The 17,779-nt window shown below is 43.4% G+C and overlaps 1 protein-coding gene across 1 annotated transcript; it reads left to right on the top strand.

Moving 5' to 3' along the window:
* The first annotated feature begins 7 nt into the window (after nt 1-7).
* On the top strand, nt 8-14,603 carry LOC134623499 (myosin-10-like). Its single transcript, XM_063468610.2, has 20 exons — nt 8-129; nt 1,813-1,936; nt 2,378-2,549; nt 5,131-5,343; nt 5,497-5,641; nt 5,741-5,947; nt 6,038-6,142; nt 6,684-6,836; nt 7,202-7,450; nt 7,534-7,746; nt 7,869-8,081; nt 8,196-8,357; nt 8,444-8,572; nt 8,668-8,756; nt 8,898-9,021; nt 9,338-9,427; nt 10,058-10,176; nt 10,272-10,380; nt 10,472-10,644; nt 11,627-14,603. Exons 1-20 carry the CDS (start codon nt 79-81, stop codon nt 11,772-11,774), a joined length of 2,988 nt encoding a protein of 995 aa, XP_063324680.2. The 5' UTR covers nt 8-78; the 3' UTR covers nt 11,775-14,603.
* The last annotated feature ends 3,176 nt before the right edge of the window (nt 14,604-17,779 follow it).

Raw genomic sequence — 17,779 nt, 5'->3', positions numbered from 1 at the left:
GAGCAGCTGGATGAGGAGGAAGCTGCAAGACAAAAACTGCAGCTGGACAAAGTGACCGCTGAGTCGAAGATCAAGAAAATGGAGGAGGACATTTTGCTGCTGGAGGACCAAAACTCCAAGTTTCTCAAGGTGAGGCAATTTTAGCTGAAAATGAAGGTTCAAACAAAACCCAGAAAGCAGAGGAAGCTCTTTAAGGTGGAATCATTAAAGGCTTATTGGTAAATAAAGTTTTACTACTCTGCAGTGATGTCACAGAGTTAAATACACAAACAGGCTGTAAGGAAGACGGAAGGTTTCCTTTCAAATACCATGAAGGTTGTATAATTGAATAAGCGATGTCTGTGCCTCAGGAGGTAGAACATGTGGTCTACTAATCAGAAGACTGGTAGCGCTGGCTGTTCTAGCCTGCATGCAAATGCATGCTTGGGCAAGATGCTGAACCCTGAGTTGCTCCTGATGCGTTCATCAGAGTGTGAGTGTTAGATAGAATGCTGCTAGTGTGAATGAGTGAACAAGACATGTTGTATAAAACTTCATGTTAACTCAGTGAACATCAGAGACAGCAGTAAATTACACTGTATGCTGTTCTTTAAACATCTGAGTGAAACATTTAGAAACTGAAGTCTGTTATTACAAACCTCTTAATAAATGAACACGGGGCTGTTGCTGGACAGAAACAAGTACAAACTCAGACTGAGGAAGGCCTTAAAACTGATTAGCGTCGGCTGCAGCTCCTCCTCGGCCTGACGGTGACGCGTCGCCTGCTACCTTCAATAGCAGCCTGTGCAATGAAGGGTGCTGCTGTCTACCATCTGCTTTCTAATCTCAAAGCTAAATAGAGGAAATGGTTAGCTGTATGGCACAGTTAATAGATGGTGTTGGTTATAGTCCCACCAGTTAATAAGACTTTGAAGCTCATGACTGTTCCTCCTCATTGATCTGTCTGTTCTTTGTAAAGTAAAGTGTAATGATGCAACTCAGATAAAGTAGAAGGTCCTGCAATTTTTCAGTCAGTGATTACAGTTTATTATACTAGATTCTGGTAATTGGAATGTTATTCTGCAGTTTATAAATGTGTGTGGAGAGCTGTTTACTTACGTTTCAATCAATCAAACTTGTAAATGTGTGCAGGGAGAGAAGTCTGTAACTCAAAGGTTTAGTTTCCAGTGTCAGGCCTCTAAATACCACCACAGGGAACCTTTACATATGATCACAGTGGTGGCTGCTCATGTTAAACATGGCCAAAGTTTCAAAGAATGAGCTGAAAGATAAAAACACTCAGTTTCAGATATTTGTTTCTACTTTTGGGTTTGAATTATGTCACTGAGAGAGAGCCGCTACCATCTCATCATTATCTCAGGCACACAGCTCCAGGCATCACTTGCCTGCCTCTTAATCCTTTCTTTGTTTTGTTTTTTTGAGAGGGGCAGACAATCAGAAGAAAGTTTGCTTGAAACATTGGGTTAGCTAAGAGGGCAGAATCTGAGGCCCAGTAAAAGATAAGTGAGATTAAAAATAACGATGGGAAAGCAGCCTGCAAAACAGTATTAAGGTAAAACTAATGTAAAAATGGAGTTTTTCCTTCCCACTGTCGCCAAATTCTTGCTCACAGGGGGTCGCCTGATTGTTGTTTTTCCTCTGTGTTATTGTAGAGGCCTTGAGGCAACTGTTATATTATTTAATTGACTTAATTGTGGGGATTTGTTTGGAGGCTCAGTATGACCCCCTGGCAATAAAGTACTGAGACCTTTTTGCGTTTATACAGCAGTTGCAGGTCTTGAGTCTTGATGGGTTTTTTTTTTAACCCAACAGGAGAAGAAGCTGCTGGAGGACAGGGTCGCCGAGATGACCTCCCAGCTGACTGAGGAGGAGGAAAAAGCAAAGAATCTCGGCAAGGTCAAGAACAAGCAGGAGATGATGATGGTTGACCTGGAGGGTAAGACGCTACCAGTAGGCTGTTACCGGCTCCGTGTGGGGTCCAAAAATAGAAAATGTCTACCAGGACAAACATAAAACAGGGGCTGTGTGTAAAGGGTAGACGGGGGTGGTGTTGGAGTTTAAATAAGCCAGCAAGTTCAAAACTTAATAAAAATAGAACAGCACAGAGGTCATTTGGGACGTGCAGTATGACTGTTAATGATTTAGTGTTTACAACTGCGCAGCGAGTTAATTAGCAGCTAATATGATTGCATGTTTGTGTTTTCGCACCTTCTAAATTGCCTTTTCCTTGTATGGCTGCTGCACAACTTGTGACCTTACTCAGTGATGAAAAAAAAAGTTTAACTCCAAACAGAAAAGTTTGTTATGATCAGTGACCACGTTTGTATTTGTGTTTCTGAAATGTGCTGATATTCCATGTGGTCGTGCTTTCCTTTAGAGCGTTTAAAGAAAGAAGAGAAAACACGTCAGGAGCTGGAGAAAGCCAAACGCAAGCTGGACGCCGAGACGACCGACCTGCAGGACCAGATTGCGGAGCTTCAGGCACAGATAGAGGAGCTGAAGATCCAGCTGGCCAAAAAGGAGGAGGAGCTGCAGGCTGCTCTGGCCAGGTCAGTGGCAAACATTAAAATGAGTGTGTCACACAACCTCCGCGAAACGTAAACACTGTCCCAGCACAAAACCGCCTCTTACAAAATATTTTTAAAAAGCCAATATGAAGATTTCCTGAGAGGTGCAGTTGGTTTAGTGACTGAATGGCGTGTACACAGTTATTATCAATACAGCTTGCCTCACTGTAAATGTGTTTGTAGGCGAAATCACAAACATGATTTCTTGATGTTTGCAGAAGAGAACTGCAGATTCCACTGACTAAGAGCACTTTCATTTGCTGAGCTGACCACTAGGTTGAACGAACGACCCATTCTTCTTTTTTTTCGCGACTGCTCGTGGAGTATTATTTAAACCAATTCCCTGTCATTCTCGATTTCTTTTGGGTTTGCAAACATTCATCACATCCAGTGCTCCCTGGCCGGCAAACATGCACCACACAAGCCATAGAAAAGAATCGGTTTCAGGTGGCAGCACTGCTCGTGCTCTTTTCTATGTGAAGGGCCCTAACACAGAAAAATGTTGCGTTTATGTTTAGAAACTGAACTCTGTTAACACGAAATAAATGTTTATTTTATAATTAGATCTAGTTAAATATTCTAGACTTGGTTTGAGCTCAGCAGCAGTGAGTCAGATTGAGAACAAAGCTCGCGATTTTGTTTTTTCGCCACATTAAAAAAAAAAAAAAAAAAAAGCAACTTTTTGCTGAAGTATTTTTATAGCTGCTTTCTGCAAACCTACGCTTGTGTGGTAATGTTTAACTGCTAGTGTTGCTCATTTCAGGAACATAAATCCTCACACGCAACTGCACTGTACTGCACTGCTTCCCGTTTCCATGACAACAGCACTCCATCATTAGACTGAAATAGCCATTCAATAACAGACACGTGCAACTGTGAAATTAAAGCGGCGAACGTGCTTCAGCACTCAGGCACTCTGCGGCGTTTCCTCAAGCGACGGCGGCTCGGACCTTTCGTCTCGGGGCAGCCACGTCTGATTACAGGCAAACTGGTGTTGATTGATGCGCTGCGTGCACAAGGAGTCAAGAGCTAAAACGGGCTGTCATCATGTTTTAACAACTCTTCCAGCAATAAGTTAGAATTTTTATTTGCATTTAAAGCACATGATACCACACAAGACGTTTATCACACAGGCAGATGGATATATTCTGTTAATATTACTCCAGAGTTTCTGTCTTCTCTTAAGATGGATCACGAGTAATATGGAGTGAATATTAGCTTCTCATACTTTAGATGTTGCATCTCCTCCACCTGGTACTGTTTGCATCTAACCTGCAGCTAAATATTTTCTTTATGTATTTATTTTCCACAGCGGTTAAATGTCCACATTTGCTTTTATGTTTGATTTTTTTTTCCATATTTATCCTTCATAAAACTGCTAATGAGGTAAACAGCTGTGGAGGTGTTTTCCTCTGAAGGTCAGCTCTGATCACTTTAATGGGACTTCTCAGTGCTCCCCTCCGTTCAGCAGACACGGGGTTTGATGGTAAACATCTGCCCGACCAATTTCACACATAGAAATCATCGGTTTAGTCACAGCCGCACATAATTAGGCTTTCATTAAAGCTGATGTGCTTCATTTTGAGTTCAGCAGCTATTCTGAGAACAATCCTGTCATCTTTGATAGTTTGGAAAAGGGAGCATTGCAATTATATGGGAGTCATTAGTGCTTTTAATCAAAGCGGTGTCACTGGGTAATTATAAAACTGAATCATTTTGACGTTCAGTGTGTTTAATCAGCAGATTTCTACATTAGTGAGGAATGTCGCAGTAACACTGCAGCCAGCACGAGGTTTACTTGGACGCACATCCAGCTGCAAACAAATCAGCAGTCCCATCACATTTTCCTCTTCTGATGAGGAACACTCACACACAGCTTCAGCTGTAAACAGTTCACCACACTGCCACCATGTGTGCACAGGTGGCTATCTCAGCCTTGAAAGGACAGCAGGGACTTACCTTTCATTGAATTCACTTCATGTTTTTTTCCTCAATCAAACTCTGCACACAGTCATATTTGGTAATATTTGTTGCTCTCAGTGGACTTTCCAGCTCATCAGTTGGTGCGAAACAGCAAACCACTGACAAGAAAAATTATTGCTTTCCTTCAGTACTTCACACATTACATTAACCAGTAAATTTTGCTGCGATGAGCTGCTGCGTCACTGTCGTTGTTTGACGGTTCATTGTAGTGTTGTGTCTGCACAAACAGGTAACATTACATCCACCTGGACCCTCAAACTCACCCTGTGATGATGAAATTTACTGAACTCAAACCCAAAAAGGGGCCTTGCACACTTACGGGCATGAAAACATTAAATGCTAAGGATCTAAATTGCGTGAAGTGTAAAGAGCAGTGAAGGATGTTCGAGTGAGGAAGTCTGTTAAATGTCCTCTGAATGATGTCTGAATTGAAGATACGAATGTGATATAGAGAGAAAAAAAGGAAATTTAGAATTCCAGATCATCAGATGAAGGTTTGAGGAAATGTTTGAATTTTATTTAATTCTCTGATTAAGACCTGCTTGGAAAAACTGACATGCGTTTGTGCGTCTCCAACTAGGTGTGATGAGGAGTCTGTGCAAAAGAACAACGCTTTGAAGCAGATTCGGGAGCTGCAGGCGCAGATAGCTGAGCTTCAGGAGGATCTGGAGTCTGAGAAGATGTGTCGAAGTAAAGCTGAGAAACTCAAGAGAGACCTGAGTGAGGAGCTGGAAGCTCTGAAGACTGAGCTGGAGGACACGCTGGATACCACGGCCGCCCAGCAGGAACTCAGGTGCTCATTAATGCTCATTTATCAATGATGATAAAGTGAACCTCACAGTTGTTGTACGTCAGGTAGCACTATCTGTTCTATAGACTTCAGTCTGCATCCATCTTTACATGCAGTCCTGTGTTTTTAACCGTTTCCCTCGTGGATGATCTCCAGGAGCAAGCGAGAGCAGGAGGTGGCAGAGCTGAAGAAGGCCATTGACGAGGAGACCAAAAACCACGAGGCTCAGATCCAGGACATGAGGCAGAGGCACGCCACAGCGCTCGAGGAACTGTCCGAACAGCTGGAGCAGGCCAAGAGGGTGAGCTGCTCAAACCTTTCTAACCTATAATGTCTTCAGTTTACCTTCATACATGTCACTAAAAGCTTTTCTTTCTTTCTTTTTATTTGTTCTTTGCAGTTCAAAGCCAACCTGGAGAAGAACAAGCAGTGCCTGGAGAATGACAACAAAGAGCTGGTCTGTGAAGTGAAGGCTCTGCAGCAGGCAAAGACTGAGTCGGAGCACAAGAGGAAGAAGCTGGAGGCTCAGCTGCAGGAGTCATTGGCCAGGGCCACCGAGGTGGAGAGAGCCAAGGGAGAGCTGGCCGAGCGCTCCCACAAACTCCAGGTAAATGCCAACTCATTGTTGGGACTGATTTTCTTTCTCTCTTTTTTTTAAGGGAAAGTTTTGTTTAATGTGTTTCCATGTGTTTGTCAGACGGAGCTGGACAACGTGTCTACTTTGCTGGAGGAGGCAGAGAAGAAGGGCGTTAAACTGGCTAAAGAAGTTGAAAACCTGAACAGCAAACTGCAAGACTCTGAGGTACGAAAGACCATCAGCATCGATGTTTCTGCCTGAATGATTTCAGAGCTGCAGGAGACGTGTTCAGAAATCATCATTTTACCTGATAAATCCTCTGTGGAGCAAGATTATTATGGTTAATTAAAACTAAGCAGAAAAAAACCCACAAAAACATTTAAGACAAGTAAATTGTTTATTTACCTGTTATCAAAAAATGACAAATACATCCATACTACAGTTTTGAAAAGTAAAACAGATACTGAAGCTAAATAAACCTGAACTGACTTGAGAAATAAATAAAAACTAATTTAAAAAAAACTTTAAAGTATAATAATAGTTTAATACTTTTGGGTGTTGGTGATGTGTTTGTGCTTTTTAGACAGACCTCAGGTTAATCAACATTAAGCTTTCTAGTGAAATCTAACTTTCGCCTCTGTATTTCTCACACATATCCAACGAGGACAGCCTCTGCTAAAGTATCAGCGTATTAAGACTAAAACAGGTGTAACTGCTTTTCGTTTGTCTTTTGACCATCGTTTCTGATCGTGGTTTTTGCGCGTAGGAGTTGCGGCAGGAGGAGACGCGTCAGAAGCTGAACCTGAGCGGCCAAATCCGCCAGCTGGAGGCGGATAAGAACAACTTGCTGGAGCAGCAGGAAGAGGACGAGGAGGCACGACGCAGCCTTGAGAAACAGCTGCAGACCGTGCAGGCTCAGGTACATATTCACAGTAGGGCACATCTGACGCACACAAACCAGTCAGGCAGAAACACCTTCGAGGTATCGCTGAAGCCGAGTGCCAGGAGAAGGGCCCGGCAACCGTTTCCAGCTGTTTACCTGCTGTGAGCACCTGTCGCTAAGGTGCAGCACAGCGTGCAGACAGCTGTAACTCAGTGAGGCTTCACAGATAAATGAAGAGAAAATCTGAGTCACTTCAAAACATGTGGTTCGGATTAATAATTAATAAAACTATTATTAGCATCGTCAGCATCTGCAGGCAAACATCAGCTGATTATCTCTCCAGCACACACTGATGGGGCACCAAAGGTCACATCACAAATATTTTTAAAATGTCTTTGTAGCTGTTTGAGACAAAGAAGAAGTTGGAGGAGGATGTGGGAGCAATGGAGGGTCTGGAGGAGGTGAAGAGGAAACTCCAGAAGGACATGGAGCTCACCAACCAGCGTCTGGAGGAGAAGACAATGTCTTTGGACAAGATGGAGAAGACTAAAAACCGACTGCAGCAGGAGCTGGATGACCAGATGGTGGAACTGGACCTCCAGAGACAGATCGTGTCCAATCTGGAAAAGAAGCAAAAGAAGTTTGACCAGGTACCGGAGATCAAACAGAGATGAGATATTGAAGGTCTCTTATGGTTTGTTCAGTGTAATGAAGGCTCTGTTATCTATGTTAGATGTTGGCTGAGGAGAAGACCATCTCTGCTCGTTACGCTGAGGAGCGCGATCGCGCTGAGGCCGAGGCCAGAGAGAAGGAGACCAAGGCTCTGTCGATGGCCAGAGCTCTGGAGGAGGCCTTGGAGGCCAAAGAAGAACTGGAGAGGTTTAACAAACAACTTCGTGCTGAAATGGAGGACTTGATGAGCTCCAAGGATGATGTGGGGAAGAATGTGAGTGACCTTTTGACCTCTCCAGTGACACTGCTGATTAAGATATGTTCACATGTCAGAAATACCTGAAAGTTTATTGTGCAGCCGTGTCACATTTTTGTCACTCCTCTGGCTGCTCACAGGTCCATGAGCTAGAGAAGTCCAAGCGTACGTTGGAGCAGCAGGTGGAGGAGATGAGAACACAGCTGGAGGAGCTGGAGGATGAGCTGCAGGCCACAGAAGATGCCAAACTCCGTCTGGAAGTCAACATGCAAGCCATGAAGGCTCAGTTTGACCGAGACCTGCAGGCCAGAGATGAGCAGGGCGAGGAGAAGAAAAGAGCGCTTGTCAAACAGGTACAAAGTGGCCGATGATCCTGAAGGACTGACACCACATTTTTAATGTGCAGTTTATCTTCATTTACATCATCAGAATAACAGTGTTTGCATTAAGTTGTTGTTTTCTTGCAGGTACGTGAGATGGAGGCAGAGCTGGAGGACGAGAGGAAGCAGAGATCTGTGGCTGTGGCAGCCAAGAAGAAGCTGGAGATGGACCTGAACGAGCTGGAGGGTCAGATCGAAGCTGCCAACAAAGGCAGGGACGAGGCAATCAGACAGCTCCGGAAACTACAGGTACGCAAATGTTTGGTTCGTGTCTTTCCTGATTTTCAATTATCTCCGTCTCTAAGCTGGTCCATATCACGTTGCTGCTCCTGCAGGCTCAGATGAAAGACTACCAGAGGGAGCTGGAGGAGGCCCGAGCCTCCCGGGATGAGATCTTCGCGCAGTCCAAGGAGAATGAGAAGAAACTCAAGAGTCTGGAAGCTGAAATCTTGCAGCTTCAGGAGGTGAAGTTCTGACTTTCGCCTTTTGTGGTGATAATCAGAGTTATTTGTGTGTAACGTCTGAAATGCTAAATGATCTTGTGTGTCTGTCTGCGCAGGACCACGCAGCTTCAGAGAGGGCCCGTCGACATGCTGAACAGGAGAGGGATGAGCTGGCTGACGAGATCTCCAGCAGTGCTTCTGGAAAGTCAGTATGAACACGTAGTTTTTACAAACTTCATATTAATAATTAGCCAGGTTTTATGTGCCCCTCAGGGATTAAATGATTTGTTTTATAGTCTTACAATCGCTGTAAATCAGTAGAAATTTAATAGAAACTCTGCGTCAGGTCGTCACTGCTGGAGGAGAAGCGGAGGCTGGAGGCTCGCATCGCCCAGCTGGAGGAGGAGCTGGAGGAGGAGCAGGGCAACATGGAGCTGCTCAATGACCGCTTCAGAAAGGCCAACCTGCAGGTAGGCACACTAAATAATCAGCAGTGTCACAAACTTTATCTGGATGTGATTCAGCCACTGGTTGCTAGGGAAAAATTTATATTTCCTAACTGGTTGTCAAGTGTTTCCTGGAGGTTGGTGGGTGAAGCGAGTGACACAGAGAATGATGTACCAAAAACCTCTTGATTGATGAGAAAGGATAAGACAACCTTGTGGCGTGCAAATGTTTCTTTTAAACACTAAACACAGTAAAATTAAAACACCCATCAACGTGTTTGTCTGCTCTCTCCTTTTCCCACAATCCCTCTCACCTGCCTGCCCTGCTTTTCTCTCTCAGGTCGACACCCTGAATACCGAATTGGCCGCAGAGCGCAACACTGCGCAGAAGAGTGAGAACGCCCGCCAGCAGCTGGAGCGACAAAACAAGGTCTCATAGACTTGAAGCTTATTACAGTGTTTATCTTTCTCATTTCACATTTCCCTTCTGTTTACACCCTCCTGTACTACAAGCTGTTCTCTTTTTCATTCCCACACCTCATCTCATGTTTTTGTTTCTTTGTTTTTAAGCATTTCACCTCTCTTTAGTACATGTGAGCCCAGCCCGGGAGCTGCCACCAGTCTCCTCTGAGGCCTAAACCACAGCCTAAACTCTATTCTTCCACCATCTGCCATTATCTACTAGAAATCCTGTCAAAACATCTGAATGTGGATTCATTCCTTCACATTTCTAAAGCTGTCTGTTGGGCTGGATTGGAGTCTTTGCCAGGCCGATTCTTGCCCCCGGGTCTTATGTTTGACACCCCTGATCTATACTAGAGGCAGCAGATCAGGACACAGCATTTCATTTTTGGGGGTTCAGTAGCACGATGTCATCCCCCAGATTCAGTCTCTCTGACCCGCAGCTCTGCTGTAACTCTGCTGCAGAGCGCACGTCACAGATGCACCAGTGGGATCAGGAGATGCGCGCGAACATGATCCTTCAGGTGCATGAACAGGACCTCCTGATCACAACTCTAAACTAACAAACTGAATATTTGCTCTGTTACCATGAACACAGGAGCTGAAGGCCAAGCTGGCAGAGCTGGAGGGGGCTGTCAAGTCAAAGTTTAAGGCGTCCATCACTGCTCTGGAAGCCAAAATCCTGCAGCTGGAAGAGCAGCTGGAGCAGGAAGCCAAGTAATCCAGATGTTAAAGAGCAGATTTTAGATCCTTTTGAGTAGACTAATACGATAATTTGGTCATGTTTACCTTTTCCGCTATTAAACCTCCAGGGAGAGAGCGGCGGCCAACAAAATCGTCCGACGTACAGAGAAGAAACTGAAGGAGGTGATGATGCAGGTGGAGGATGAGCGTCGTCATGCCGACCAGTACAAGGAGCAGGTACGGACACACAGGAAATGATTAGGCTTTGCTCCGTCTGCATTCACACTGCCGGTTCTCTACAACTTCTCACCCTCCATCTGTGCGTCAGATGGAGAAGGCGAACTCTCGCATGAAGCAGCTGAAGCGTCAATTGGAGGAGGCGGAGGAGGAGGCCACCAGAGCAAATGCCGCTCGCAGGAAGCTGCAGAGGGAGCTGGACGATGCCACCGAGGCCAGCGAGGGTCTCACCCGAGAGGTCACCTCGCTGAAGAACCGCCTCAGGTACAAAGAGGACGGCGATTAGCCAGTTTTAGAAATAACCCAGAACCTGAACTAGATACCGAAACAGTGCAGAGATAAAAACACAGAGTGGAAACAGCTTGACCCAGTAATAATCGTGATCGTTATTACTGGGTCAGGCTGTTTGTCAAAGTTTTGATCATTTAACTTATTATTCATTTTAAGAATCTGCTAAACTCACTTCCCCAATCTTCCCACCACACCCTCTACACCCTCATCTTGTTGACAGCTCTCATTCCTGCATGTGTGAAATATGGTGATGGAGCCGGGAGGCGATTGGGTAAATGGATTGGCACTTATAGATCACCTTTCTACTCTATTTTAGCACTCTCTGCCACAAGTCTAATTCACCCTTCTTCCAACCATCCACACTGATGGATGCTTCGGGGGAAACTCAGGTTCAGGGTCTTGCCCGAGGATACCTCATCACACAGACTGGAGGAGCCAGGGAGGCTCCTCTAGTCTGGAGGAGGATTCCAGCACATCCTCAGGTTAACAGTGTAGTTGTCTGACTAAGCTGTAGTCAGACAACTATGTAATCTCATTTAGTTTATATTACTGCAGCTCTTTCACTTTGTTCAGGTACACAGTGCCAGTGATTACACTGGTACTATTACCAGACTGGTCAGTCTTAAGGTTTTGAAGCAGTGGCTGACATTGCAGTGTGTTTACAGTCTGTACTCCTCCATCATAATGAATGAAAATGCAGTTAAATGTGATGTTTTGTTATGCTAGCGTGTGGTTGTGTCAGCGGCGGTCACAGTTTAACTTTTACAGTTGATCTTAGCGCCCGCTGGAGCTCCTGAGAACCACGCACGTCTTTGAAAATAACAGTTATCCTGCGTTTAAGCCAATCACATCACCTCCCGGCTCTTCTTCCACCACATTGGTATCTCGTCATCCCACAATCTATGTTTTCTGAAATGTTGGAGGTTTAAAGCTTTCTTCCGTTTGTTCTGCCCAGGCGCGGCGGTCCAGTCAGCAGCTTCTCCTCCGGCCGCTCAGGCCGGCGCAACCTCAACTTGGACGGCGCCTCCGTCGATATGTCAGACGACGACGCAGACAGCCGCTCCGGCGACTTTAACGAGACGCCAAACACCAACGTCGAGTAACCGCAGCAGCGACCGCCTCTTTCCTCACCCCACTCTTTTCCCCAACTGTGTCTCCCCCACCCCCAAAGTCCACATGGACTCATCTCAAACCACTCAGATCAGAGCGATGAGAGGTTTCTATTCAAGCTGGGCGGAGCATGCCTGGCAGTCCTTTTTTTCCCCATCCGTCACCTCTGCAGGGAAAATCCACCGCCCTCCTCAAGGAACGCCTCCGATCCGGAGTGCCACGGGACAAACGGACACTTCTGCCTTACTCCGTTCTCCTCTGACAAGCTGCTAGTCCTGGCTCGTCCGTCAGCATCATCTCAGCATCATAACCCTTACACCTGCCCCGTCCCATCAGAAATCATCTGCTCTGCTTTTTAGGTACAAAGTGCTTTTTATACAAACGAAACTCTACGTGTAGGCAAAGGTTGTGAGGTGTGCGCACGTCACGTCCGTCATGTGACCGCGACTCATACTGGAAATGCAGGACTACAAGGAAAAGTGTCTGACTCTGGTGTTTTAAGTGTTCTGCTCACTCGTCATGCAAAAGCCATCTCTCACCTCACACGTTCCCTCCATCCAGTGTTCTGAATGACTAAAGCCTAAAACCCCACACAAACCAAGGTCACTGTGGCCTCCGGACGGCAGCGCCGGCTGCTTTTGTTGCATGAGTCTCTTTCTGACGATGTTTCTTGTTTGGCTTTTACACTGCAGCACTTACGGGAACAACTAACATCTCGAGACATGCAATAGAAAAAACACAGACTCTGAAGTGAAAGTATGTTACTGTGAAAACAAACAAAAAAAGAGGTATTATATTTTCTCTGTGGCTTCATCTCAAGATGTAATAAAAGAATGTCTCGCTGGGTTTTAACTGGTTATCTGAAGCTAACGACCTGTCCTGTGGATTGGCCTGAGCCGCGAATGATGCACCGATGCTGGAACGTGCACAGTACTGCACAGAGAATTCAAACTTAAAGCCAACAAAGAGGAAAGAAGCTCAAACCGGAAGCACTAAAGCTGCACTCAGTACGACACTAAATGGTTGTAAACACGTGCTCCGATTAGACGTGAAGATTAAAACTAGTCACCTTATCACCACATTTACAGTGTTTGTGCTCAGCCTTGCTTTGTATTACCTTTAAATTGACTTTATGCTATGATTTGGTAAAACGTATACTGTAAATAAAACTGAAAAATTCAAGACTACAGACGTCAACATTCAGCAAGCATTAGCTTTTCTCTGATCTTTAAGAAGCAAAGGTGTGATTTAACAACACTCGACTGCTGTTACTGAAACACTCACTGTCAGCTGGATGAAGAAATATTAACATTTTTAAGCCAGCACGGACAAAAAGTCTCAAGTGCCTGAGACAGATGTTCGTCTGCCTGGGCCAACCCAAAAACCTCATCTCTCCAGAGCGTCCCAGGTCAGCCCTGGGGTCTCCTCCAGGAGGACATGCCCAGAACACCTCAGCTGGCTTCTTTATACGTGGAGGAGGAGAGAGCTCATTACTGTCATGTTCTGAAGATCACAGTTACTTCCTCCAGAGGCCATCTGAGAATCTAATACAGGTCAAACGTAGGCAAAAGTCCCATAAAGATGGCAACAGGAAGCTTGTTTGACAGGTAACCCTGAGTATTAATGTCGCCTATATTAAATATGTGAATGAAACAGGCATTACAGGCTGCTTTCAGCTGAAGACCAGTTTAAAAGTGTAGATGGAGTTGGAAAAGAGTGACTCTGTAGTCTACACTCCTCTCTGTATTGCAATGGTTAAGTTGCATTGTGGGTAATGTAGGCACCGTGAGGAGTAATGGTGGTTTTAGTGCATCAGTTTGGGTAAATTTATTTTAAAGACATCGGTCGAGTTCCCCTTAAATACTTCTCGTCTGCGCTGGCTTGTAATTTCAAATAAAAACAGATCTCAAAAGTTTAAAGAAAATATTTTTCTTTCTTCAGCAAAATGATTTAACAGAGTGTGCTGAAAAACCCTCAGAACAGCAGTAAAACACAAATCAGCACCTACAAACGATATTTTGCGAGTTTAATCCCAAATCTTCAGACCTCTGACAGATCTGATCAAGCACTCATTCTTCATTCATTACAGGTTGTCTGAATTCAAGGTTTTTTTTTTCTTAGCTCTGCTTTATCTCCAGCAGCGTCCACAGTGTGAAAACCACACGCCAGGGCTCCCATATCCACCACCTGTGCCCATCAATGGCAGACTCCTGTGCCCCCTCCCTCCTCAAACGTCAACACTAAACAGTATGTTTCTTTAAAAGTGCCTTAGACACTAAATAAGAACATAAGCGGGCAAAGCTTCCTCACAGAGGTAACAGGTACATCAAGAAGAAGATACTCAACACTTCATTTTGCTTTCTTTTCTTTTGTATTGTCGCCGTGCTTCGTATCATCATATCCACCGTGTACCTCTGCGTTTGTAATATCCTCCTAGCTAGAGCGTGTGGGTCAGAATCAGTATTACAGTATTATGATTAAACTAACATGAGAAGCGGAGCCCCCTGCAGCCTCATTTCCCCACGTTACTCTCATGCTAAGCTCGTTTCTCCCCCTCAGGCGAAGGCTTAGCACATTACTGTGGGAACTGATGCACTGCACAGGATGCAATTTGGTTGGAAGCTTTAACATTCACTAGTAGTTAACTCTGTTTTCTGTTATTATTATTATTATTATTATTATTACCCAGCTGGCTGTTGACAACCAGGCGTTCAACTGCAAATACTCTCATCATTGTTATTTCTTGTATACCTGTATTTCTAGACGGTGATTTTTTTCTGTTTTTGTAAAAGGAAAATAAAGCATATTCAATGTAACTGTTACTCTGCTCTTGTATTTTCTGTCTCCTTTTTAACAAACTGGTTATTTTTAGGCTTGTCATTAAAAGTATTACATTGTTTCTCTGTAATTGGTGCTTGTAATTTTAGTAATGATACAAAGGCAACTCTAAAGGGTTCCTGTCTGATTTGATTTAAACAGTTAAAACTGATTGCACTCTACTTAGAATTAGTGGTAATCTGCAAGCCTAACACCATAAATACTATCAAAAACACAGGTTTTTAATATTGAACCTTATATCATCCTTATTTATCTTATACTTGGCTTTGTCCAGCCCCTCAGTTTATCTGCTTTTTGTGCTTATCTCCGTTTTGATTAGCTGCCCATCACAAGCAAAAAGTTTCAACAGCAGGTGGGATAGGTCTGATATTAGAGAGAGATCACTTTTCTATGACATGACAAAATAAAATTTAACACCCTACAAGGCTGCTCTCTGATCCGCGGGTACCTGCTGTTCCTGAAAAGTACATGAATTAAGGTGTAAAGATACTCAATGTTGCTCTAGAACAAAGGTGTCAAACATAAGGCCCGGGGTACAGAATTGGCCCAGCAAAGGATCCTATCCAGGCCATTGGACAGCTTTGAAATTTCCAAAGGTCAGCATGCATGTTGTTTTAGAGTTTTTCCTACTGTTAAAGGCCTCACTCGCAGCCACTAGTAATGACAGAATAGTTGTTTTTTCACAATCAAAATTTGTTTCCTACAATGAGTCAATATATGAAGACTAAAACTGTAATTTTACAAATTTTCTCACAATTTAATCTAAAAGAGTTGGGCCAGGTCCTTTTCTTTGTTCCAGCAGCATTTATGATGTAGAAAAACTGAGCCACTGTTGAAAAGTACTTTTTCTCATATTAAGATACTGCAAGACATTAAATGTGTAGTTATTCCTCCTTACTCTGACAGAAAGGAAAGTTTCACTGGTTCATCAAAGTGGTACAGCCCATGAAATAAAAACGGTTTGACAGAGGTGACACAGCAAAAACTTTGGAGGAAGACAGGAAGTGAGGGGGGAAAAAAAAATCTGGACACAACATTAAAACCACCTGTTTTAATTTCATAATGGACACACAAAAATAATCTACAAAAAGACCAACTCAGGTAATCGGATAACCACGAAATGTCTTTTTTACCCCCCTCATTTAAAATTAAATAAATGTCACCCACTGCTCCAGTCACATGACTTCACAATGACACGCATGGGTTTACATGTCGGGGGAATAACCTCACGCATACACACACAGACCAGCAGCACCCCATCAGGAGGAGCTACACAACAATCTTTGGCGTCGTTCTCGGTGCAGCCGGTCAGCCAGACACAAGTGGAGGAGGGCAGGGAGCCGGTGGGTGGAGGAGAGACTCAGGAAGAACTGTTTCGTTAACGGAGGTATTCAGCTGAGGGGAGGTTTCACTAGCAGCGTTCAGACAGGGCGGAGCTCGTTTTAGTCTCGGTGTGTCAGCCAACTTCTCACCGTTAGCCTGCTGCCAGTTAGCCTGCTGCCAGTTAGCCTGCTGCCAGTTAGCTGGTTAGCACTGGAAGCGATTTGTGTTCAGCAGCACATCAAAACGGTTCAAAAACAGTGGTATTTGTTTGCTATTTGCGTCTATTTAGCTTTTACATTTTCACCTATGTACTTTAGTTAAATTAGAGTTGTCATCCACAGCGCTTAAAAAAGCTTTATCATCCATACTGCTGCATTCACATAATGGCGGCAGAGTCATTGCAGACTTATGGATTTAAGCAGGTTTAAGCTAGCAGCTCCTCAGCTACTGAAAACCTTATTAAAAGTTCACAAATCAGTTGTAGTAGTTTTAGTATTTTAATTTAGATCAAATATAAAACAATCCTGATGCTTAATTTAAATTTTAATGATGTACGCAGCTGTGTGTAGTAATATTGTACATTTAGCTTTTTTCTTTATTTTAAAGAGCCTTACTTAGTGATTGATTTGAGTCTAAAGCCATTTATTTAAGTGTAGAGCATCCAAGAAAGAGTCTTTATATACACATAGTTATTATTAATAATATTTTTTTTTTTAAATCTGGATACAAAAATGTTAGTGACCCCACAAACAGTTATTGGGCTTCCTCTAGGGGCAGGGTTAAAACACTGGTAATGATAATTAAAAATACACAACTCACCAGTTTTTAGTAAACCATAAAACACATTTGTTTATCAAATGTCCAGAAATAACAGACTTCTGTTAAAGTAACAGAGTCATTGCCATAACTATACACGCACACCGAGGACAAACCCTGAGATACTGTAAAGGGGAAATGATGCCATTGTAGTATTTCATAAACTGTTGTCCAGCTTATTTTAATGACACCACCTGACCAATGCTACTCTGCTACATGTGCTGCAGACCGTGCTGCAGACAGTGCTGCGTGTATTGCAAATAGTGGACAAACTGTATGATGATAACATTTTAAAATATATAAATATCTATAAGAGGCCAACACTGGTCTGTGTATTGCTTAGCTGTGTAAAAATAAACTGCGGCTAATTCAGACTGGAGTGTTTGCTCTGGAGGGGGTTGTAGTACACCAGTATTGTTGCCAGATGTGATATTTAAAAAAAATAAAATAAAATTTAAAAAAAAAAGCGATATCATGTTAATATAACACACATTTGCTAATATTTTCAAGAATTACCACCAGTAACTGGTTAACCTTCCAGTAGTATTGCACTTTAATGTTGGTTGCTAACAGTCATAAATCAGAAAAAGAGCAATAATAACTAGCCAGCTACAAGAAAAAAAAGTGTTTAATGGAGACTTTATGTACCTTTTCATTAGTACATTTATAATTTATATCATAAATCTGACATTAGCAAAAATATAAATAAATGTATTTGAGTAAATGTTGTGCCCTTGTTAAGATTGCATACTGCAGTTCATCCACATGCAGACAGCTTTCATTTTAGCTTCTTGTTAAATCGGCTTTTAAATCAGTTGTCACTGTAAAACAACCCTGTGGTGAACAAGAGCAGCTAAAAGGTTCTTTTGTTAACTCTTCAACTATGTGTACAGGTGATTTAATGAAGTCCAATTAGAATTTCATGTGAAAATGCTGACTGAAGGGAAAACAAAAACAAAACACTCTTTAGACCAGGGGTGTCAAACATAAGGCCCAGGAGCCAGAATTGGCCTGGCAAATA

This window comes from Pelmatolapia mariae, unplaced genomic scaffold, assembly GCF_036321145.2.
Source record: "Pelmatolapia mariae isolate MD_Pm_ZW unplaced genomic scaffold, Pm_UMD_F_2 NODE_ptg000693l+_length_19372_cov_1, whole genome shotgun sequence".
Classification (NCBI taxonomy): domain Eukaryota; kingdom Metazoa; phylum Chordata; class Actinopteri; order Cichliformes; family Cichlidae; genus Pelmatolapia; species Pelmatolapia mariae.
The sequence above is the reverse complement of the archived record's forward strand: the minus strand, read 5'-3'. Positions and strand labels throughout refer to the sequence as shown.